The 24752-nt window shown below is 45.7% G+C and overlaps 1 protein-coding gene across 1 annotated transcript; it reads left to right on the top strand.

Annotated features, from left to right (window-relative positions):
- Positions 1–577: 577 nt before the first annotated feature.
- NXPE3 (neurexophilin and PC-esterase domain family member 3) lies at positions 578–22947 on the top strand. The gene is made up of 8 exons (XM_083500729.1): positions 578–1155; positions 4862–5048; positions 5442–5559; positions 6532–6754; positions 8574–9325; positions 16055–16128; positions 17511–17717; positions 19469–22947. Exons 4-8 carry the CDS (start codon positions 6662–6664, stop codon positions 20068–20070), a joined length of 1728 nt encoding a protein of 575 aa, XP_083356855.1. The 5' UTR covers positions 578–1155; positions 4862–5048; positions 5442–5559; positions 6532–6661; the 3' UTR covers positions 20071–22947.
- Positions 22948–24752: the final 1805 nt, after the last annotated feature.

Below are 24752 nucleotides of genomic sequence, written 5' to 3'. Positions count from 1 at the left end.
CCAAAATCTATTCCATTGTGTTGGGGGACCCTTTGGAGATATTGGGGGCAAGCGAGGAGAGGAAGGTTGAAGCCATGCTATGGAACTCTGCTTGTACAGTACAGCATTGGATACAAGCCTGCAATCTTGAGAGCGCGTGGTCGAACACTGCTCTAAAACGAATGAAGGTTGTATCCAAGCTGCTGTTCCACTAATGCAAGAGACAGATGCTAAGACAATGGAACTTTCCCCCACCCTTGCAAGCTCTCTGTGCAGCCTCAAAAATCTGCTCCAGATCCACTCCAATTTGTCTTCCAACTCTACAATGTGATTCTAGGAATAACGATTACACTCCTCGGCTCCTCTAGCCAAACTCTGGGCAAATATAATCCGATTAAAATACAATTCAATTTTAACAGCGCTTTTAAATTACAGGAAGCAGCAGTCTCGTACATTTAATTTAATTCTAACGGGGAGTGTGCTTAGCGCACTTCGCTTCCCTGCTCCCAAATTGCGAGCGCTTTCCGCTCGTCACGTTGCTTCCTAGTGACCTGACGGCGTCGAAGGGACCCCGCCCCAGATTCTCCCAGAAAACCAACCCACCCCGAGCCCCAGGCCGTTGCCTGGGAGAAGCAAAGCAACACAGCGAGCGGGGTGCGAAAGAACCGCAGCAGGCCAGGCAACAGAGGCAGGAGACAGGCGCCGAGGCCAGACCGCAGTGCGGGGAGTGCACCGCCCCGCACAGCGAGGATGCAGCAAAGATAAGATACGCTGCTGCTCGCCAGATGCCAGTCTCCCTGCGCGCGCACAGGAGCCGAGGCAAGGCGGGCAGGTGTCCAACGCGCCAAGCCAGCAAAAGGAACCTCGCCGCCCGCCGCGGTCGGGGCTGGGCGGACGACTTTCCTCCCGGGCGCGAGGAGGGGAGCGCGTCGCTATCTGCCAGCGATCCCCGCGAAGCAGCGGGCGGAGGCGGCGCCGGCGCTTCGTGAGGAATTCCCCTTTCCGCGGTGGTCTCGCCCGCCGAACCCTCCTCCGAGCGGAGGGCAGCCAATGGGCAGCTGCTGAGCACCCGAAAGAGGAGGTGGGCGACGCGGGAGGGGAGGCTTCCCTCGCAGTCGCCTCCCGTCGCTTAGGAGGGTCGGAGGGGCTGGGTCGCCGCGAGGCACGAGGGCCCTGGTGAGTGGGGAGCCGAGTCGCCCCGGCGCGGGAGGCTTTTCCTATTTGGGGATGGGTGGGGGGTGTCGCGAAGGACTCAGAGCTGCTGTGACCCCGAAACCTCTCTTGCTCGGGGCTCTCTATTTCGCGAGGGAAGAGCGCTTTGCGTATGCTCTCCGAGGGGTTGCTTCGCTTGCTAAGGAGGGTCGGTTTCTGCTCGCTGACTGAGCTTGGAGGGGAAGGTAGTCCCTGCATGGGAGAAGCTTGGGTCCAGCGTCGGTGTAACATATTCGGGCCAGCGGCGCGGGAAGGGAAGGAGGCACTTTATCACTTCGGGCGGTACCGTTAGTCGGGCTGCAGCGTTAGGATTTATTGAAAGCTTTATAGCCCTATCCCAAGGTGTCAGCTTTATATAGCAAATAGATCATCTTTTTTTTTTATTACCCTCCCGTCATTCCTGCAAGAGAGTGCTTCCCTCCCCCTCCCTTGTTATTGTCTTACTGACATTTCCAGATAACATCTAAAATAGTAGGAACTTGCAATGCATTAAAATGAAGAAGGAAAGGAATTGATGCAATGACTTGGCTAAAGCTTCATGGCTGAGCTGGGATTTGAACCTGATAACTGAAGGTTCAGCGATATATGGCTGCAGGTTCTCTCTTTCCCCCGAGTTCACCTTTTCTGTTTTAGATCTTGTTGACGCGCAAAGGATTTTTTGTACAGCTTCTGGAATTTGATCTATTCCTTCACAAGTAAGAGCTGTTCGACAGTGGAATTTGCTGCCAAGGAGTGTGGTGGAGTCTCCTTCTTTGGAGGTCTTTAAGCAGAGGCTTGACAACCATATGTCAGGAGTGCTCTGATGGTGTTTCCTGCTTGGCAGGGGGTTGGACTCGATGGCCCTTGTGGTCTCTTCCAACTCTATGATTCTATGATTCTATTCTAAGTTCTTGAATGGTCTAGGGCACCTTCCATGGGAATCACTTATTGGATCCACTCACACCTTTCTGTTTTGCCCTTTCACGTAGGCCTTTTGGGGGCTCTGAACTTCTGGTCCTGGGGTCTTTAGCTCTTCCTCTATGCTACCCCCTCCTAGCAGCTGTAACCCATAAGGCTGTGGTGGTCGTGGGATACAGAGGGTATGTGTATCCTTGTTGCAGACCCTGTTTTTTAATGTCCCCAGGTGGATACACAAAGATTGTAAAGAGGATTCAAAAGGTTTGGGGGCTATAGTACTCTTCATTTTATATCAGCTTCTTCTGCAGCTAAATCCTGGCTAAGGAAGACCCTGAGAGAATCTTGCTTGATCTAGCCCAGTGTCTCTTTCCCACAGCTGTCACTCAGATGCCTATGAGAGGCTCACCAAGCAGAGTATGAAGGCTATAGCTGTCCTTCAACAGCAATTAGTATTCAGAGCCATGGTGTCTCTGGTGCTGGAGGTAGTAAAAAAAGAAGAAGGTAAAGGACCCCATGAGGGTTAAGTCCAGTCAAAGGCGACTATGGGGTGTGGCACTCATCTCGCTTTCAGGCCGAGGGAGTTGGCGTTTGTCCACAGACAGCTTTTCGGGTCATGTGGCCAGTCTGACTAAACTGCTTCTGGCACAACTGGACACTGTGATGAGTGCCAGAGCGCACAGAAACAAAGTTTACCTTCCTGCAGCAGCGGTACCTATTTACTTGCACTGGCGTGCTTTCAAACTGCTAGGTTGGCAGGAGCTGGGATAGAGCAATGGGAACTCACTCCATCACGGGATTCAAACTACCAACCTTCTGATCAGCAAGCCCAAGAGGCTCAATAGTTTAGACCACAGCGCCACCCATGTGGAGGTAGTATAGCTATGATGGTGAGGAGTTGCTGATAGCCTTCATGAGTTTGTCCAGCCCCCTTTAAAACCACCTAAACTAGGGGTCATCACCAGATCTTGTGGTAGTGAATGCCATGGTATAACTGTGTGTGTGCTTCAGTACTTCATTTTGGCTGTCCTGAATCCCTCACTTTTCAGCTTCATAAGAAAGGGAGAAAACCTCATGTCTCTCCACTATCTCCATACCTTGAGTAATTTTCTACACCTTTATTATGACCCCTACCCTACCCTTTTCCCACTCGCTCTATCCCCTTATCAGTTTGGCTGCATCTTTTAAAATTCTGCAATATCTCTTTTTTTGAAATACAGTACAGCAACCAGAACTGTAAATGGTATTCCAAGTGTGGTCGCACCATAGATTTGGATAAAGGCATTATGATATTTGCAGTTCTGTTTTTGATCCCTTTGCTAATGATCTCTCACAGGGAAATTGCGTTTTTCATAGCTGGCACATACTGTCTTTGCATTTCATGGTAAGCCATAGTTTATGGCTTACGGTGATTGAATAGAACCTATGATGAAGAACCTATAGTATCTGCGTAAGAATAGTAAAGCATGTGGGGTCCAGCTATGGCATCATTTGGACTTGTTTTCAGAAACCTGCCGGCCTGGGTAGATTTGGCCACTCCTTTTTACGCTGGATCTTGCAAATTCTGACTAGAATCTGTAGCTCTGGGGTTCACTGAAGAGTTGTTGTTTTTTCCTGCTAGCAGATCCTAATTATTTATTTCTACTCCAAATTAGGAACTGCATTTAGATAGAGCTCTTAGAATGCTATATCCCAAGAGCAGGTCTTGAGGACCCCACTTCAAATGCTTTATATGGGGCTCTTTCTAGCTTCAGCCTCATTCTTCAGACTGCTAATTTAACTGGCATTTTAGGCATGCAGAGTTGTTATTGAAAATGCAGAACTATCCCATTTGGATTCCCACAGAGTTAAAGGCATCCAAAACTATAGGCAATTCAGAAAAGAAACCCGCCGAAAAGATTGTTTTTAATTTCTCTCTGCTAATTCTGTACTGATGGTAGTTTGCTGGTTGGAACTTAGAAAGTTACTAAGGGTTGGATCCATGGAAATTTATGAACTTAAGTAGTCAGTGGGATTACTCCATGGAGTAGCCATAAGGCAATATCTGTACGTGGTTCTCAGTATTCACACACAACTAGATCAGAACCATGGTAGAATATGAAAATCCACATACAGTGGATACTAGCCTAGTAACTTCAGAGTCCAAGGGGACGTAGCAAGTTGGAGGTTTCTGAATCCGCCTCCAAGGAAAAGTCTTGGCTTCTTCCCCCCAACCCCTCAAACAAGCACTTTGAGAATTGGAATTTTGCTTTAAGACTTGAGGCCTTTGAGGGTGGAGTGTTTAGTATCACTTGCTAATTTGAAACCCACCCATTGGAAAGTTAGGTTTACTGGTTGGCTCCAAATCTGGGGTTCCCAAATTGTGGTTGGCAGTTAGATGCTCCTGGCTACTTGTGATTTGTAAAAAATGCAATTAAAAACAACAGAACATCTAACACGGTGCATTACAATTGCTACAACAGGCAAAAGAAAAGAAAATTAAGTGAGCCATCCTCATAAATATTTATGTGGGACACAGGCTGTTCGTATGTGGAAACCACTGCTCTAAATAAACCAGACATTTTTTAAAGGGTGGGGGCAGAGGAGGGAGCATGTTCCAATAAAAGGGTTTTGCCACAGTGAAAACCCTATCTGCCTCTGGATGATAGTAGAAAGTAGGTCATGTTGTCTGAGTGCAGGAGGCCCCTGTGGAAAGATTCCACTAAGTGGTCTTTAATACAGACTGGCCTTGCACTATTTGACATAAATCTGAAGCAAGGCATTATGTGTTTTGCAGGAGGGAAGAAGAAGAAAGCCAGCTGCAGATGGAACAAATAGCACCTGTAGTGGCGTGCTGTTCCTGGCTACCTTTGTTTTTGTTCTTGCACAGCAGTTTGAACACATCTCTATAACCAAGAGTGCCTGGATCTGAAATGATCACCCTTCTTGGACCTTGCAGCTTGTTTATTCATACAAATAAAACAGTAGGATTTTCCCTTTTACTCTTATTAATCTATTCTCAAGCATGTGTTCCCCCTTATAATGTGGAGTCATCTTTCAGAATTTCATATGATCTCTGTAATCCCTTTATATAATCTTAACACGTGGTCTCTGCACTGCAGGAGCACGGATTATTTTTAAATATGTATCTGTGTGGCCATGTTCTGCTTCATAGCATTAATTTTCTAAGTGCTTACTATGTTATTAGGATTCACTAGCTAATTAGAATTCATTCTCTTACATAATGGAATGAAGTGAAAGCACATTAACAGAAACCCATCCTTACTGGAATAGTTAACAAAATGCAGCTTGTTTCATAATGCGTCCCTGGAATGGTTTTCTGGAGCATAAACAGGAATAATTGAATCAATTTACAGACCCGGAAAGAAGGCAAAGGTCAATGGAAGCAGCAGCCTTCGGATGATCATTGTTAAATATTCAGTGCCGTATAATGCAAGCACCGACTGAGTCTTAAAACTGCAAAGTTTATTCAGAGTAAGTCTCTCTCTTTTATTTATTTCAGTATATTCTTAAATAGAATTTCACAACCATCTTCCTCTGAGTAGATTCTGTATTGCCTAACTAGCAATATATTGTATGTGTTGGGCTGCATTACCAACTGTAGTGTTCAGAAAGAACCGAGAGAGGAAAAAGAATAATTCAGTTTAGCATTAGGATGTTTCCTAAATTAAATCTAGGATCTTGAAATTCATGTAGCTTTCTTAAAACAGGAGATTTCAAAGTGATGCTGAAAGGCTAAGAATTGCGTGCTGTTGGCCATCCATTAGCTGAGCTGTACTGACGTTCTAGTATGCTCACAGATATTATAACTGCTCTGGCAAACTCAGCAATTAGTTTATTGCCTGTTTAGCTACAGAAAGGGAAGTGAAATGTTAGTTTGAGTCTTAACACATCTTTCGATAGGGCTTAAGGACAAGAGAGGCTATCAGCAGGGAGGTGGAAAAGAAGAAATGGGGATGTCAGGCAGTTGGGAAGTGCAGGGAAGATGGATGAGAAGAAGGCTGAGGTGTAGAGCATTGGGCTGAGGGAAAACTATGAAAAGAGTGAAGAAAAGGAGGAAATAAAAATAGGTCTTCTGGTATTATGTCCGTATACTGTAAACCACTTGCTGAATTAGCGGCTTTCTAGAGAAGAAATATCCCACCCCTGTCATGGACAAAGGCACCATAGGGTGGAATGGAGAGGCCCTTAATCTGGTAGTGTTCTCAGGACTGCTGTACTCTGAAAAAACCCATTCAGGTAAATGAATATATATTATATCTCAGCTGAGATATAATGAGGATTTGCCATGCCATTATCTGTTTTTCTTTCCGGTTCCTTTTTTTAAATTTTAAATTGCTTAATTTATGCTTCTAACGCTCCTAAATGTCATGTGGGAAACCCATTTTTTATTACTTTAGCTGTATTTTAAGATCTAACTGGAAGCTTTTAAAAATGCATTTGCAGGAAGAGGAAATGCAGCAGAAACCTCCGGATGAGATTTCCTGTGTAATACTGAGTAACAATGACACTGGCGCCTGTGGGATATGGGCAACATGGCAGCATCTTACGTGGGTGAGAGAGAGATGAAGGGATCATGTGGCCCAATTTTTCCAAAATACAGATTTTGTGCCTCATTCTGGCAGTGTTGGCGATTCTGGCTTTACTACACAACTTTTACGAATTAGAGGTGAGTGACTCACCTCCTTCTGGGGCAGGGCAAGTAAGTTGGGCAGCATTCTTCCTGTTCACCAGAGCTTTCCCCATGCCAGATTATATACATGTGACTGCACCGTATTTTCTTCTTAGGTACATCGTGAAAAGGGCATACCAATAAAATAGCATGGAAGGGTGGGGATAGGGTGGGAGGAATGTGTATGACAGGAATGTGGCCCTCAGCAGGGGGGGGGGGTGGAGATCCTTAGTCCTGTGTTAAAAGATGGAAGAAGGATTTAGACCTATATCCAAAAAAACCTGGAATGTGTTCATTTTGGAATGTGCTCTTTCATACCTTAATTTTACATCTGTCTGTAGTAGAGAGCTATCCTTTAAACTCTGGTACACAGGTAGCAGCACAAACTGACTTGCATGTGCAACCAACATGTGCAACATATCACTGGGAAATGCATGGCAGAGTGTGGTCGTATTTATTGTTGCTGGGATTGCCCCAGGCATCAGTGATTTTCGAATATAATATTAGTCCACTTCTTAAAAAAAACGCACCTTGGTCCATCTTTATCACCAGAGGCTCTGGTGGCCTCAGTAGCTTGGAGTACCAGCTGTATTGCCAGCCACAGCCATTCCTGGAAAGTGATAGATAGCCATGTAATCTGTGTGCTAGTCACCTTCCATGGGAAATTTGCTTGGAGATGGTTTGGAAGCTGCAGCTTATGTAGAATACAGCTGTCAGGGTCTTCACTGATTTAACCAGGTGAAATCCTATTACAGTACGGTATGTTGATTCAGAAGGGTTTGCACTGGTTGCTTATATACTACTTTATCAATTCAATATCTTGCCCTTAACTTTGAAAGCCCTAAATGAGTTGGGGCCTTCTTCTTGGGCCCCTTCTGTTTTTGTTTTTTAAAAAGGCTTACAAATAGTTAAAACAAGCATCTCATGCAGAGTTTTATTATCATTAAAAAACCATCCAGCTGAACTCCCAGTATTGCTTCCATTTGAAAATTCTACTGTATTAGAGCCTCATCTTGGGCAGAACTTTCTACACTATTTTTTTATTTATTAAAATATTTATGAACTCCTCTGTGTTGGTAGTATACAATAATAAAGGAATTCTTGAACACCCAAAGCCACAAAAACGTAAAGGAAGTATCCCTAAATTTTACTTAGAGTAAACCTACTGAATTTTAACGAACCTAAGCAATTCATGTACATTAATTGCAATGTGTCTTCTCTAAGTAGGGCTAACACTGAATACAACCCGTAATAACCATGTTCAGCATAAAATCTTCAATAATGCCAACAAACAGGTCAGATACTGAACTACCCTCAACATGCCCAAATGCCTAAGTAAAAAGCCAGGTTTTAAATTGACACCATACTATAGCCAACATGGTTGCCTGCCAGGCGCCTATGACGGGCAGGACATTCCAGGGCATCACAATGGAATACTTTCTCATGCACATCTGCATCATGCAACCCCATGTATTCTTGCAGTTTAATGGGAACTTTCTGCATTCAGAAGGTCCCAAATTCAGTCCACAGCAGCTCCAGGTACTGCTGGGAAATACCTCCTGATCTGAAATACTCCAGCCCTGCTGTCAGTCACTGTACACCATGCTGAGCTTGACAGCTCAAGGGTCTGACTCTCTGTATGAGGAAGCTTGTTACATTTTGCTGTTCTGGGGATCTTTATTATCATGCTTTTCGTTGGCTGCAAACCGCTTGTGTAGCCCATGAGTGGTATATAAACGCTGTTAGAAAGAACACTTCAAATCTCTTTATTTGTGCTGTGAATAGGCCTACTTCTAATAGCTTCCTTCTATTGCAGAATCTGAACGAAGCAGGTTTAAAGTGGTTGGTAGAAGATGATGACCAACAGCCATCGTTACAGATGACTAAAATACCCAGAAAGCTGTACTGTGGATATGAGCGCCAAGTCTTGTCCAAGAGAGAGCAAGGGGAAGAGGAGTCCTTATTTGCTGCTATACAGTGGCCCAAACCTCCGGAGGACAAAACCCCATTTGTGAGGAGCACTGACCCCTCCCATAGCAACTTTGTGATCCTGAACACCCGTACACATTTCAAGGTTGGCGATCAGCTGGAGGTGCTGGTCCACATGAAAGACTATGAAGGCAAGCCAAAGCGTTACGGTGGGGACTACCTTCAGACAAGAATCCACTCTGCTCACCTGAAGGCTGGAGCCACAGGAAGAGTTGTAGATTACCAGAATGGATCTTACAGAGTTTTTTTCACTTTACTCTGGCCAGGGGAGGTCACAGTATCTGTGGCGCTGGTCCACCCTAGCGAAGGGATCCAAGTACTTCAGCGTTTACGAGAAGAGAGACCAGACAGGGTCTATTTTAAAAGCCTATTCAAATCAGGGAGAATTTCAGAAACGACTGTGTGCAATGTCTGTTTGCCAGGAGATATGCCGGTGTGTAACTTTACGGATCTTTACACCGGTGAGCCATGGTTTTGCTACAAGCCAAGAAAGCTCTCTTGCGCCACGAGGATCAGCCATTACAAAGGGGGGTATCAAAAGGGCCTTCTGACCTCAGAAGAGAGTCGCCTTTTCCAAAGGTACATGCTCTCTCATACCCCACTGTTGCTTCTGTTTGGGACTGCTTTATGTTGGTTCTCTGATATTTTCATTTCATTTTAAATTACTTGTATTGTTGAGGAAAGGTCCATAGTTTTCAGGGACCCCTTACCTTGGGACTTCTGTCCAATATGTATATTGGGACCAATATGTATATTGGGACCAATATGTATGTCAATATGTACAGTCAAACCTCGGTTGCCAAAAGTAATCCATTCCGGAAGACGGTTCGACTTCCGAAACGTTCGACAACCGAGGTGCAGCTTCTGATTGGTTTGGTTGCAAGAGTTTCTTGCACTCAAGTGGAAGCCGCGTCGGATGTTCGGGTTCCGGGTTTACTTCCAGCTTTTTGGTATTCAGGAGCTGAAACATTAAAAAACAGAGCCATTCAAGAACTGAGGTTTGACTGTGTATGTTCTGGCCATAACCCCTAGTAATATATACATTTTTCAGAGAAGAGTTACCATTAGTATATTAATGGCACAGTTAAGCCCTCTTTTGACTGTGGATGTGCATCTCTATGTAGGGATTTCCTACATATGTCGACTGCGATAATTTAATGTGCCAGAACTGTTTTTAAAAAAGCCAAGTTGGGATCAGGTCCACAACAAACAGGGAGAGGAATTTTACCTGTTTCATCCTCTTGCTGCAATCCTCCCTTTTGCGTCGGGAGGGAAGATTCCATTTATACCAGTTGGAGCTTCCCTCCAAGTGTAAATAGCAACTTTTAAAAACTGGGGTGGGGGATTTTTTGTCAAGACCTGTGATGGGATGATGAGCTGCTTGTGCGTAAAATGCAAGTCCCTCAGAGTTTGATCAGGTTTTCAAACCTCTGCCTGTGACGGAGCCCCTCCGGCATGGCTGCGTCAATCGCTAGTAGAATCCGAAAGTGGTTGTTTTCGGAAACGTTTCCAACATAAGAGCTCTTTCACGGAAACACGTCTTCTGGACTCTCTGCGTGACAGTTTCCGGCGAGGAGTGGGTGTCCCTATAGGAGGTCCTGAAACCTCTCCACTGTTTTCGCTGGAAACGTCTCTGAGCCATCCCTCCGACTCACTTTCCCTGGAAGTTCCTGCTCGCCCCCTACTGGTTCCCTCTTCAGCTGCTACGTCTCTTTCAACCTCAGGGAGCCTTTGCACCTCCTGTCCTTCCGATGGCAGTTCCCTGACATCCACCTCCCCTCCAGGGCCCCCTTCACCCCCTCCCGTCTCCTCCCCTCCGGGCTGGGAGGAAGTAAAACCCCTGAAAGAACCTTCATCATCGTCCGAAGTTTCGAACACTTCCCTCCACCTGCTACTGTCCCTCGTCTCTCGATACTCCTCGTCATCGGAGTCTATTCCCTCTTCCAAATCCGACTCCGCGAATCCTTCCATTTCCTGTTCCTCGTCGGTGGTGCCAAAGTACTCCCTCCTAAACCTTTCTACCGGCTGTGGTTTCCTAGGGAATCTTCGGTGGAACGTTTCTGTTAAAACCTCGTCATTGACCTCCCCTGCAGTCACCCAGGTGTTTTCCGACTCCGGTTCCCCTTCCCACGCCACCAAATACTCTACCTGATTTCCCTTCCACCTGGAATCGAGAATTTCCGCTACATGGTTGCTGCGTTCCCTTTCTTCCAAGGCTGGTCCCCTGGCGTGCTCCCCTGCACGCCCCCCCCTGTATGGTGACAGTAACGACCTGTGGAACACTGGGTGCAATTTCATGTGGTTGGGTAACCGGAGTTTGAAAGCCACTGGGTTGACCTGCTGAATGACCTCGAAGGGTCCCAATCTTTTGGGCCTCAATTTCTTACAGCCCCCTTTGAACGGCAACCCTTGGGTTGACAGCCACACCTGATCGCCCACCCTTATGGTTTCACCTTCCCTCCTGTTCTTGTCTGCCTGCTTCTTATATTGTGCCTTGGCCCTTTCTAAGTTGAGCTGGAGCTGCTGATGGATCGCTTCCATCTCTTCTACAAAATGCTCGGCCGCTGGGACGCTCCATCTCTCCCCTCCCTCCCCTGGAAAAGCCCTGGGGTGACACCCGTAATTAGCCAAAAAGGGGCTCATCCCTGTGGACACATTCTCCGCATTATTGTAGGCAAATTCTGCCAGCGCCAACTTTTCGGCCCAATCGTTCTCTCTGTCATTGACATAACACCTCAGATATTGTTGGAGTATGCCATTTGCTCTTTCCGCCTGCCCGTTGGTTTCTGGGTGCCGGGCAGTCGAAAAATTGACTTCCACATGCAGCAAGCTCATGAGCTTCCTCCAGAACCTGGAAGTAAATTGTTTGCCGCGGTCTGAGATCACCCTCAAGGGGGCGCCGTGCAACCTAAAGATGTGTTCTACAAACAACTTCGCTGTTTCTTCCGCTGTGACTGCATGTGAGCATGCCACAAAGTGGCACATCTTAGTTAACAGGTCTACTACTACCATGATGGCTGTTTTCCCCTTGGATTTCGGCAGATCCGTCATAAAATCTATTGATACCGCTTCCCAAGGCCGTTCTGGTGTGGGTAATGGTTCTAATAACCCTGCCGGTGCCCTTCTTTCCCCTTTGGCTCGCTGACATTGGTCACACCCTCTTACATACTCCTTTACATCTTCCCTCACCTTGGGCCACCAAAATTCCCGGGTCACCAACCACATGGTCTTGTGTTGCCCAAAATGTCCCGCCGTGGGGCTATCGTGCAACTGCTTGAGTATTCTTCCCCTCAATTCACCTTCGGGTATATACAGTGCCCCTTTGTAATACAATGCCCCATTTCTTTCCTCAAAACCTCCGGGGCTCTCGCCCTCCCCCCTGAGACCTCTGAGCTTATCCTGGGCATATTCATCATTTTCCGTTTCCTGTACCAGTTCACGTTGCCCCACCATCACCGCCCCACACACCCAGCGGTCCTCAGGGATGACATGTCTCTCTTCGATTGCCCCCTCCCCCTCCAAATACTCTGGTTTGCGTGAGAGGGCATCTGCCCTGACGTTTTCTGGGCCTGGCACATAACAAATTTCAAAGTGGAATTTGGAAAATTCCTGGGCCCATCTGACTTGTCGTTGGTTGAGTACTCGAGCTGTTCTCCAATACTCTAAATTCTTGTGGTCGGTGCACACTTGCACCTTGTGTTGTGCCCCAATCAATAAATGTCTCCACCTCCGGAACGCTTCGTGGATGGCGAGTAGTTCCCTGTCATACACCGTGTAGTTCCTCTCGGATTTATTCAGCTTCCTCGAGAAGAAGGCACAAGGTCTCCACTCCAACGTACTCCTCCCGGGTTGAAGAAGTACTGCTCCGATAGCCCGGTCGGACGCATCGGTTTCCACTCTCATGGGTTTTCGTAAGTCCACATGCAGAAGTTGTTCTTCCGAGGCGAAAGCCCTTTTTAGTTCTTCAAATGCTCGCTCCGCCTCTGCCGTCCAAACAAATTTCTTCTTGCTGCTGAGGCAGTCGGTGATGGGCGCCGTCAAATGTGCAAAGTTCTTGATGAACTTCCTATAAAAGTTCCCAAACCCCAGGAATCTTTGCACATCCTTCTTGGTCTTCGGTGTCTTCCATTCCAGTACCGCTTGGACCTTGCCTGGGTCCATGGCCAATCCCTTGTCTGACAAGCGGTACCCCAGGAATTCCACCTCCTTGGTATGAAACTGGCACTTCTCCAGTTTCACCCACAGCTGGTTGGCTTGCAGCTTGCCCAACACTTCTCGAACGTCCTTCACGTGCTGCTCCTCATCCTCCGAATACACCAACACGTCGTCTAAAAAGGCCACACAATTCTTGTAGAGCAAAGGTCCCAGGACGTGGTTCATAAAAGCTTGAAAGCACGCTGAGCCTGCTTGTAGACCGAAGGGCATAACGAGGTATTCAAAGGCCCCCAAAGGGGTGAACATGGTGGTCTTCCATTCATCCCCCTTCCTTATGCGTATCAGATTGTACGCCCCCCGCAGGTCCAGCTTTGTAAAAATTTTCCCCTTCCTCACCCGGGTCAAAAGGTCATCAATTCGGGGCATCGGAAAAGCCAGGGGTTCCGACACGGCATTGAGGGCCCTAAAGTCCACAACCAATCTCGGCTTATCGGTGTTTTTTTTGTCCACAAAAAACACTGGGCTGCCCCCCACCGCTCGTGACTCTCTGATGAAACCTCGCTTCAGGTTCTTGTCAATGAACTCCCTCAACTCCTGCATCTCCCTGTCAGACATGGCGTACAGCTTGCCCACTGGGAGTTGAGCCCCAGGGAGTAGGTTGATTTGACAGTCAAAGGGTCTATGCGGCGGCAGCTTGTCTGCTTCCCTTTCGCTGAATACGTTGCTCAGATCTGCGTATTGTGGGGGCACTTTCCCTTTATCCATTACTTCCATCCCGGCTAGGGTGACGCCAGCTCCTCCCGGAACCTTCCCCTGCTTGCAGTGTTCTAGGCAATACGCTGACCCAAATGAGACCACCCTCTGATGCCAGCCCACTAGCGGGTCATGTAGCGCCAGCCAGCTCATCCCCAAAATGATGGGCGCTCCTCCCAAGGTGGCCACATTAAATGCTATTGGTTCAGTGTGCCTTGCCACCCTCATTATCATTGGGACCGTCTGTTGGCTAACTTCTCCTCCCAACAGCTCTCTGCCGTCAATCGTGGTCACCTGCAAGGGGTTACTTAAAGGGATGGTCTGTATCTGGTGCTCAGCTGCAAACTCCTTACTCATAAAATTACAGGAGCTGCCTGAATCCAAAAGCGCCTTGACCTGTAGTGGGTGTCCATTTTGCAGCTCTAGTGACACTTCTATCACTAAAGCAGGTCTGGGTGGTTCTGGCGTGGGCACTTTCACTGCTCTTTGGCCTGGCTGCTGTGCCCCAACGGTGGCAGCCAGGCGTTGGCTTTTACTTGCTCCTTGCTTTCTTCCTCCCTCTCCCCAACAGCTCCTGCCATCCCTTGCCATTCCTTTCTTTGTGGGCAGACTCTGGCAAAGTGCCCTGGCTGTTGGCAGAGATAACATTTCTTGGCGCTCTTTCCCTCCTTCTTCCGCCCTTCACTGGGATTTGAAACTGCGCGCGCCCGCGCTGTTCCAACTTCCATCGGCTCTGCCGGCGGGAAAGGTGGCTCTGGAATGTCTGGAATGCGCAGTTCCCTCCAACGTTCTCCTTTCCCTTCCCGCCTTTCCAAAGCCCTCGCTTCCTGGCGCGCTCCTATGGCCAGCGCTGATTTGGTCAGCTGATCCATAGACTCGGCCCTTGGCCCCCGGGACAATTCATCTTTAACGGCCGAAGAAAGCCCCTCTTCGAAAAGCATCTGGATGGGTTCCGCCGATAGGTCCCACCCCAATTTGTGAATCAACATAGTAAACTCAGTCCAGTACTCACGGACAGATCGACTCCCCTGTTTGCAAGCCATTAACTGCCTTCGCACCACTCCCTGCTCAATGTCGCTGGAAAACATCAGGTCCATGGCACGAAAAAACTTCCTCGTGTCCTTTAGGATCTCATTATTCACTGCCATCAGGGGTCGAACCCAATCCTTCGCCCCCCCTTCGAGATGGCCAATTACAAAAGCCACTCGCGATTCCTCGTCGGGGAAGTCATCATACTGCAGGTTGAGAGCGTATTGCATCTCAGTTCTAAAGGCATGATAGTTTCTGGGATCCCCCCCGAATTTCTGCACCAATCCTGGCACCTTTCTGGCGATCGAGGTGGTTTTCTCCTTTCCCTTTTCTGCATCCTGAGCCCTCCTCTCCTCAAGCCTCGCCGTTTGCATGGCAAGCTGGATCTCCAACGCCCTGTACCTTTCTTCCAGGCTTGGACCTCCTCCAGCTGCTCCTGCTCCTCCGGTTCCGGCTGGGTCGCTCATGATGCCGCTGCTTGCACAAGCTGGCTTTCAGGGACTTTCGGATTGCTGTGATGGGATGATGAGCTGCTTGTGCGTAAAATGCAAGTCCCTCAGAGTTTGATCAGGTTTTCAAACCTCTGCCTGTGACGGAGCCCCTCCGGCATGGCTGCGTCAATCGCTAGTAGAATCCGAAAGTGGTTGTTTTCGGAAACGTTTCCAACATAAGAGCTCTTTCACGGAAACACGTCTTCTGGACTCTCTGCGTGACAGTTTCCGGCGAGGAGTGGGTGTCCCTATAGGAGGTCCTGAAACCTCTCCACTGTTTTCGCTGGAAACGTCTCTGAGCCATCCCTCCGACTCACTTTCCCTGGAAGTTCCTGCTCGCCCCCTACTGGTTCCCTCTTCAGCTGCTACGTCTCTTTCAACCTCAGGGAGCCTTTGCACCTCCTGTCCTTCCGATGGCAGTTCCCTGACAAGACCATAGCAAGATGGGAAATAGTTAAACTCTCCCTCCTAGCCTTCCATGACCCCAATCCTGAATGCCTCCCCTTTTTTTGTTTTTAAAAAGCAGTCACATTAAATTCAATAACACATTTCGCAGACCTGTAATTCACCACCTGTGTTCCTCAAAGTGTAATAAGCTGAAGTTTGAGGAATAGGGAAAGAGGCTGGAGGGGGGGGGATCCCTGTATTCTGCTTTGTAGTCCACATACACCCACCCACTTGCAAATAAGAGACTTCTGGGGACACAGTGTGCCTGAACTAATAATAGCTGGGGAATCAACATTGACATGCAGAGCTAAAATCAAAAGAGGAGTGTTATAACTATGACAGTGATGTACCAGTTTGGCCTTGGGTATTTGACCTTAGGCAAATGTGACTTTTTATCACTGAATTTCGTTTTGTTTTGTTTTTGTTTATTTAGTGATGTGAATATCAAAGTGCCAATATCCTCCAGTGGCCCTGATACTGTGCTCGTAAGGCCCTTAAGGCATGCAGGTAAAGTTAAACATTTGAAAGACTTTGTTTCAAACCACAAAAAGCCTTAATTTTTTTTTACACCACAAAAGTCTTTTGCACATGTTAGATTTAATCGTAGGAAACTGTGAATGCATCCGGCAAGTGACAGTTTGATTCAGTGTGGCAATGTATTGCTGATCAGAAGCTGTGTGAGAATTTTTATTAGTGGCAGTAACATATCACTTTAGAGTGAAAAGTGCTTCGTGTACATTATCTTGGTAATTCTTCCAACAATCCTGTACTGTAGGTCCGAATTGTTACCCTTACACTGCTGATGAGGAGGCTGAGTGAATCATGACTTTGTGGCTGAAATGAGTTTTGAACCAAGGACTGCCAAGCATACATTATTGACAACAATGTTAAACGCAAGCACTCAGTGCCTGCCAAATTAAATTAGATAAACACCAACTCAGCCAGTCATATGGATTTGCTCAGACGTCATGTTAAGTTCCCGTGCTTTTGTGGTGCACCTACGTAAATTTAAGAATCCGTTGTTTTTGTAAAAAGTCACAAAATGGTACCGGTCATGAGGAAAGTATGTAGCTCCTTACAAATGATCTCCATGGGCATGAGCCAGTACAGTGGTACCTCGGTTTAAGAACAGTCCGGTTTAAGAACGATTCGGTTTACAAACTCTGCAAAACCAGAAATAGTGTCCCGATTTGAGAACTTTACCTCAGTCTAAGAACAGAATCCAAATGGTGGAAGGGCACCGGTGGCGGGAGGCCTCATTAGGGAAAGCGCGCCTTGGTTTAAGAACAATTTCGGTTTAAGAACAGACTTCCAGAACAGATTAAGTTCGTGAACCAAGGTACCACTGTAGTTGCCTTTTCACTCCCCACAACCATGATTTGCATTAGGCATGCAGGTGGAAAGGAATACTGGATTATCCTAGCAACAAAATATCGATCACAATCCAACAGAAAAGTGAGTGCTGTGTGCTTTAGTTTTCATTCGACTGTGGCCATTGATTGCTGGAGAAATGCAATCTACCTACAACAAAAATACTTCCTTGAAGAAAGATATCTAGAATCTCCATGATAGGCAAGTAATAAGAGCTTATTCTCTCTCTTGCACACACACATGCTTGGAAAAGCCTTGGGTCTCTGAAATTTTGTTGGGGGATTCACCTGCAGATAAAAGGATTTGTCTACCAAAGTGAATGTCATTGATTGCTTTGCAAAATATGGAAACTTAGCACAGTGTGCTTGTTAAATCTCAGTTATTAAATGTTTTCAAACTTCATGAACTTAATTACCAGCATTTTAGCAGGCTTGATGTTATGCTCCTATTTGATTTACTCATATAATTATAACACATGAATTTTCAGTTCTAACTAGCAATTCAAAATTCTCTTTCAGAGATGGACAATCTGGAAAGATCTCAAAGCCCTGATGTATTTCCTTCTGGTTACTATTATGAAGATGAATGGCGAGCAAGAACACAGTGGATTCGGCATTTTAACAAGTCATCAGATATTACCGAATGTTTACAAGGGAAACTTATCCACTTGTTTGGAGACTCTACAATCAGGCAGTGGTTTGAATATCTGACAACATTTGTTCCAGGTCACTATTTTTGCCTTGCCTTTGCAGGTGTTTCAAATATATATACAGAAATATGAGAAAATGTTAATGCTTATACTCTTGATGTAGAGATTGTGGGATATCGGTCATCACTTTGTAAGTGATTTTAATTTCGCTGATTGTGTTTCTGGGATTTGGAAGAGCTAGAACTGCAAAGTTTTGGCATTTACTTTAAATCTCTTAATTCTGTGTCACCCTAAGAGTTGGTTAAGAATGCCCTTTTCAGGATTACTCTTTCAAGCCTCACCCCTCCCTCACCAAAATGGTTCTTTTTAGGAAATAAAGTGCCCTTCTCTTTCATACGGCATATGTTAATAGTGGTGGGAGAGCTATTGCTAAAGAAAAGAAGAAAATAGGAGAAGCAGTAATAATGGGATGGACATGTGCAAATACACACATTTATGCTTGCATTGGTAGTGAGGAATCCAGGATTGAGCCGAAAGTCTTATAGAAGAGATGGATATTTGAGCAGCGATGGAAAAGAATAGAGTTCTGCAACATTACCGGATGATCTAATAGGGAATATGCATGTCTCTCTGTGTGTGATTTGCAAAGGAGAAGTTGAGAGGTGATGCAAGGGCATGGAAAGATTTCTGAAGGAGTCATTTGTTAAGGGTGTAGAAAGCGATGGGATAACAGCGTTGGATGTGGAAGAAGGGGAATTGGATGACCTGAGCAGGGCAACTCTACCATTAGCAGCAGTTGTTGGGGTAGTTGTCGGCTATTCCTCCTGAGCCCCCAGTTGCTCCCCTCTGGGAGGACAGAATTGTGTAAGCCTGTCTTGGGCCCCTAAAGTAAGCTGCTGCTTCAGATAGAATGGAGGATGCAATACTTTTGAAGTAAGATTCACTTGCGAGTCCAATCAGTTTTTTTATATATTGACCGGGTGGCGAGTGCTTGCATGTGCCATTTTGTCATTTTCCTCAGGCACCAAAACGTTGTGCTCCAGCTCTGGGTTCGATTGACAAGAAAAGAAGTCAAATTACCTTGGTTGCAGAGCTGTGGACAGAGATAGGATAGCTCAGGAGTAGCACAGGAAAGGCAGGAGGAAAGAGGCGATAACACAGGTGGAGGATGAACAGGAAGTGATTTTGTGATGTAGTGAAAGGAAGGGGTAGATGTTTGGAAACAGTGTATAGCAAGAAAAGGTAATGATTTGGTGGCAGATTAAATAAGGGGAACAAAAGAGAGGCACCAACCCTGAGCACAGGGCCAAATGAGGGTTACCTGTTTAGATGGTTCAATTAATGTAACAGACTTTCCCTTCTGCAATGAAGGCGTTTCTAGTTGAGTATATTTGTCAAACACTGTTTTAAGATATGGGCCCAGTTCATTACTGCAGGCTACACGAAGCTGGGAGCGAGTCAGGCTGAATGCTGTTCCTCGACCCTTTTCTCCTTCCTCACACCTTGCTTATTTTCTTGGTTTTATTAGCTGACATTAGGGCAATTCTGACTCAATACAAGGCATTATCTTCTTGCCAAAGTGCACTGGGATGGGTAAGAGGAGAAGCATTTGTCCCTGATGCTTCTTCCTGGCTTCATATTGATCCTCCAAGCTGTGCCGGTTGAAATGGTTGGAATTGATACTCATGAAAACTATTGTGTGTTTGCTTTTCCCCCTGTCCTGTGTGAATGTTATATAGAGGACCCTAACAATTATTGTTTTCCTTTACAGAGAGTGGCAACAGGCAGTCACTCGGTGATTCTTTTTTGTTTGCTTGTTTGTTTCAGATCTCGTGGAATTAAACCTTGGCAGCCCTAAAAATGTTGGGCCCTTCATGGCTGTGGACTCGGTGCATAACATCCTACTAAACTTCCGCTGCCACGGGCCCCCTATTCGCTTCTCCACCGTGTTTAGCAGTGAGCTGCATTACATTGCCAACGAACTGAATCGCATTGTAGGCGGGAGGAACACTGTGATAGCCATAACTATTTGGTCTCACTTCAGCACTTTCCCTGTAGAAGTGTACATCAGGAGACTGAGGAACATTCGCAAGTCCATCGTACGGCTTCTGGATCGGAGTCCCAAGACACGGATAGTCATCAAAACCGCCAACGTTCAGGAGCTGGGGCCGGAGGTTAGCCTTTTCAACAGCGACTGGTATTCGTATCAGCTTGACACAATCATGAGGAAGATGTTCTCAGGAATTGGAGTGCACTTTGTGGATGCTTGGGAGATGTCGCTGGCACACCATTTGCCACACAAATTGCACCCAGAAGATGTTATTGTCAAAAACCAGTTAGATGCTTTCTTGTCTTTTGTGTGTCCGGTGGAAACTCACTACAGCCTCGTAAAAGGAATCCATAATCAATTGTGGTCTCTGTTTCTGTAGTTCACTTACGGACACGTTCTGCACTAGTTGTTTGTTGCTGATTTGGGGTGCCCCTAACCTGCATCTGATTCTCCAAGCCTGCACTGTAGCATACATAATTCATACTTGGAATGTCTGGGGACTGGTTGTTTTAGTTTTTTAAAAAGTAAGACTATATGTGTGGATACCTCTTTACAATGCACACCTGAGAATGAAGGTGTCCACAACTCCACTTGCCATTCTCACTACAATAAATGTTCTGCCACCATCTGGTAAGATAATGAAAGTATTTGCAGCAGCAGACGCCTCCTTCAGCTTGGAGCTAGGGAGAGAGGCCACAGCACAATGCCAGAGCACATGTTCGAGATACTGAAAATTCCAGGTTCAGTTGTCAACATTTTCATAATAAGAATACTAATAATAATAATAATAATAATAGTTTATTATTTATACCCCGCCCATCTGGCTGGGCTTCCCCAGCCACTCTGGGCGGCTTCCAAAAAAATACTAAAACACTGCAATACATCAAACATTAAAAGCTTCCCTAAACAGAGCTGCCTTCAGATGTCTTCTAAAAGTCTGGTAGTTGTTGTTCTCTTTGACATCTGGTGGGAGGGCATTCCACAGGGAGGGCGCCACTACTGAGAAGGCCCTCTGCCTGGTCCCCTGTAACTTCGCTTCTCTCAGTGAGGGAACTGCCAGAAGGCCCTCGGTGCTGGACCTCCGTGTCCAGGTTGAACGATGGGAGTGGAGATGCTCCTTCAGATATACTGGTTAAAAGAATGCCGTGAATGTCTAGCTTGTGGGTCCCCCTGTATTACTATTGTTATAAATTTATTCATACCCCTGATGGGACTCAAGGCAACTTACAGGTATATATAGATATGGACCTGCCAAAAGCAGGAAAACAACAAACTGGTTGGCCACTGTGAGAACAGGGTGATGGACTAAATGGCCATTTGGCTAGCTCCAGCAGAGTTTTTCTCACGTAGCAGAGCTGGAGGAAAACCTTTCCTGAGACCTTAAGAGAGAACTGTTTCAAGTCACACAATACTGCCCTAGATAGTTTGATTTAGGCTATGTACACAGGCAGCCTCTGAAATGCGCAGGAGTTGTTTTTACAGTGTACACACACCTACGCACAATAACAGCATCTAAACCAGCAGCTACTACGAGGGATGTCTGTACACACAGGTGGGCTTATTTTCAAACTAGTACACAATCGTGTTCTCCATTGCCTTCCATTCAGTTAGTGGTTCCGCTGAGTTTTTGCAAAACAATATATATATACTGCAATCTTTCCAAAGCCCAGCAGAATGGGCTTTAATTGGACAAATAGTGTGGAGCAGGGACAACATGGGGTGATGTCATTTGTCCAGCACTCCCCAAAGGTGCTTACATCCTGCACTGAATGCACAACATACATAAGAAGAGGCTTCTGGGTAAGGCCAGTGGCCCATTAGTCCAGCATCCTGTTCTCTCAGAGGGTGAACAGTTGCTTGTGGGAAACTAGCAAGCAGGATATGAGCACAGGAGCATTCTCTCCTCCAGTGGGTTCCAGCAACTGACATTCAGAAGCAGTACTTTCCTCCAACTGCGAAGGCAGAGCATAGCAATTGCGACTAGTAGACATTGATAGCCTTACCCTCATGAATTTGTATAATCCATCTAAGTTGGTGGCCGCCACTGCCCCCTGCAAGATTGAGTTCCATAGTTTAACTCTGCGTGGCATGAAGAAGTGTGTGCATGCCCTTAATGCACATTTACATCCATATTTGCTAGCTCTGCTGCTTGAAATTCTTTTAACTGGAGATGCTGGGGATTGAACCTGAAGACAATTATTTCCAAAAAATAATCATAATTGAAATATGAAAAAAGGGAGGAACTAAATCCAAATTAACTGAAGACTAATGAAAGTTTTACAAAAGAAAGGAACTACCAAAATATTTGTAAATCTAAAAGAAGAAAAGTAACCATTTTCTCGGTGCACGCCCCTACCACCCCATCTCTTTATCTCCCCCTGTTTTGGTGCCCAAGACATCTGCATGCAGGACACCCACTTTACTAATAGTTGGAGTGTTTTAATAAATTAAACATTTTGTATGGCTCGGTGGCTACCTCCTGAGTTACTTGATACTTTCCAAGGGAAAAATTTAAATGTCACCTACACTGGTATAAGTTTTAAGATCTTAAGACTGATTAGCTTTCTCTGTGAACTGCATGTTTTCAAGGGGCTTTTCGGTAGCTGACATCTGAACTGCAGGTAGCAAAAAATGATGCTTGAGATCGCAACAAACAAATCTGAAATGTCATTGATTCCTGATTTTTTTTCCTTTTTAAATAAAAGTCTGTAAGAGCTGTTTTGAAGACAAACTGTTGCTATTTAACATTTTGGTTCACTTCAGTGATGTGCCTGGGTACAGAAGGCAGACTTGACATGGTCCTCACCTAGAGGGGACTTGTAGATTACAGTAGATGGAACAAGACATGGATTTGGATGAAGCCAAAGACGTATTGGCAGTAGGCCAGGGGAGAGATGGAGGGGCAGGAAAGTAAAGTTGGTTTGAGTAAGGGGTGGGATGGTTCAAGGGAACCTGTCTTGCAGGAGATAGAGGTTTGATCAGAAGAAGGCATGGCATCAGGCATAAGAGATGGGAAGGAGGCTAAAAGACGTTTGGGAAACAAGCATGTCTACCCGTTGTCTAAGCTCCTGCAAGCCCACAAAGAATGTACAGAAATTATCCAGTCCTTTAAAAACTGTTGCGTGTAAAGCAGGCCCAGAACATCTTACCCGTTGAACCATAAAGAAACTGAATTTCGTTTACTCTGAACCTGTTTCTGTTGATATTAAATAAGTCTACACCAATACCTGCGATTAAACTATTTCTCTATCCACAATCCCTTCTTGTGTGTATGTTTGGTGCTGTTATTGTGACAGCTTTTTAAAATCACCAAATCTATCACCACCTCTTTCTTTTCATGGCCAGCTGAAAGGATGGCAGTATATAAAGGATGGCAGACTATAAAGAAGGGAAGGACTTGACTGTTGGATTTGTCACCTTTGATGTTTCTGTTGTTTGTTCATCCTACTTCTGATACTGACAAGTGGCATCTATTTACAATTTCCCAACATTTCATCTCACACTCTGACTAACAGTTTCAAGCATCCACATAGGCTGGTGTTTGGACCAAGACTATACTACTACAGTACAAGTAAAATGCAACTGCGTGGTCAGGCATCTAGGAAACTTGGGACATGATTAGCTGTTTACTATGACACCTTCCAATCAGCGGTGCCCAAACTTTTTTCAAAGAGGGCCAGATTTGATGAAGTGAACATGTGTGAGGGCCGACCATTTTGCTTGACGTTCTTTGAACCATTAAAATTAAATGTAAGTTATATGCAAAGTAATTCAAATACAAATTAACTATTTTATGCAAAGTTCATTGCAAACGACATACTTTTCATTTCGTCACATGGATGACAAATCTAAACAGGTGTTAAATCACTCTGCCTTTCATATCTGAAGGCCAGATAAAAAAAACAAAACCAGGAAGCTGAAATATATGTCAGGAAGATTGTAAAGTGGAATACATATTATTGGTAATAAAGGTTGTCAACTTTTAAGTTCAAAAAATATGAACAGCAACATAACACCAGATACACATATTGTGTCCAAATATATTTATACCTGATTTAGACCAACTGACATTAACTGAGATTTGACAATGTATTCCTCTCAATTCAAAACAAAGCAAAACTTGCCTGCACTAGTGTGAAGGGTGAAACAGAGATTTGGACTGCAGCACATAGGCTAGGTCTGGTTCAAAGGTAGTAGTTTTGATTCGCAAAATGTCACGCAGGTGAGAGCCACTTAGTCTTGTCCTCACACGGTTCTTGTTAAATTCTTTATAAACAGCCACAGTCTCTTGGCATATCAGACAACAGTGATTCCATATTTCAGTGAAGAAATATTCCACTCCACCTGTCCTGGAAGCAGCAGCCCTCACTGTCAACTTTCCTTCTCTTATTTACAGTCGCCATTTTAAAAATTGACCAGAAGGGAAGAGATCATGTGAGCGCAGTGCCAGAGGTTTTGGTCCAAGTGTGCTCGCCCAAGCTCAAATGAATCCTCAATAAAACATTTGCCAACAGATTTGGCCAGCTCATTCCCACCAGGTAGAAAATATTTGCCCTGCAAATGAAAGAAGAAGGTCTCAGGAGTTGATTTGTCAGCATAGATCTTTTCCACAGTCGACAGCTTGAGGAGGCTGCATGGATAGGACTGCTATTTTCCCTGATGGCACAACGAAACCAGATGTTATCTGTGTTAGAACAACCAAAGGTACCATGTGCTGGCACCTATTGCACCAAACAGCTACAGCTCCCAAAATACATATGAGGAAATAGCTATTGAACCCACAAGTTTGCAAGAAATGCAAATGTAGGCTTTCAGAAATCTATGGGACTTCATGTTCAGGAAGATGGGGTTATGAAACAAAGACTGCTATCCCAGCGTTATCCATCCACCCATCTTTCCATTTTTGTCCCACCTGTCTCCAAGGAGCTCAAGGCAGTCTATGTGGATCTTCTCCCCTCCCCTCACTTCAACTCTCACAGCAGCCCTGTGAGGTGGGTTAGGCTGGGGGAAAGTGACTTCCCCCTAAACCACAGCAGTGAGTTTTAAGTAAGAGTGGCAATT

The sequence above is a fragment of the Podarcis liolepis genome (assembly GCF_965112155.1).
Source record: "Podarcis liolepis genome assembly, chromosome: 4".
NCBI lineage: Eukaryota > Metazoa > Chordata > Lepidosauria > Squamata > Lacertidae > Podarcis > Podarcis liolepis.
The sequence above is the reverse complement of the archived record's forward strand: the minus strand, read 5'-3'. Positions and strand labels throughout refer to the sequence as shown.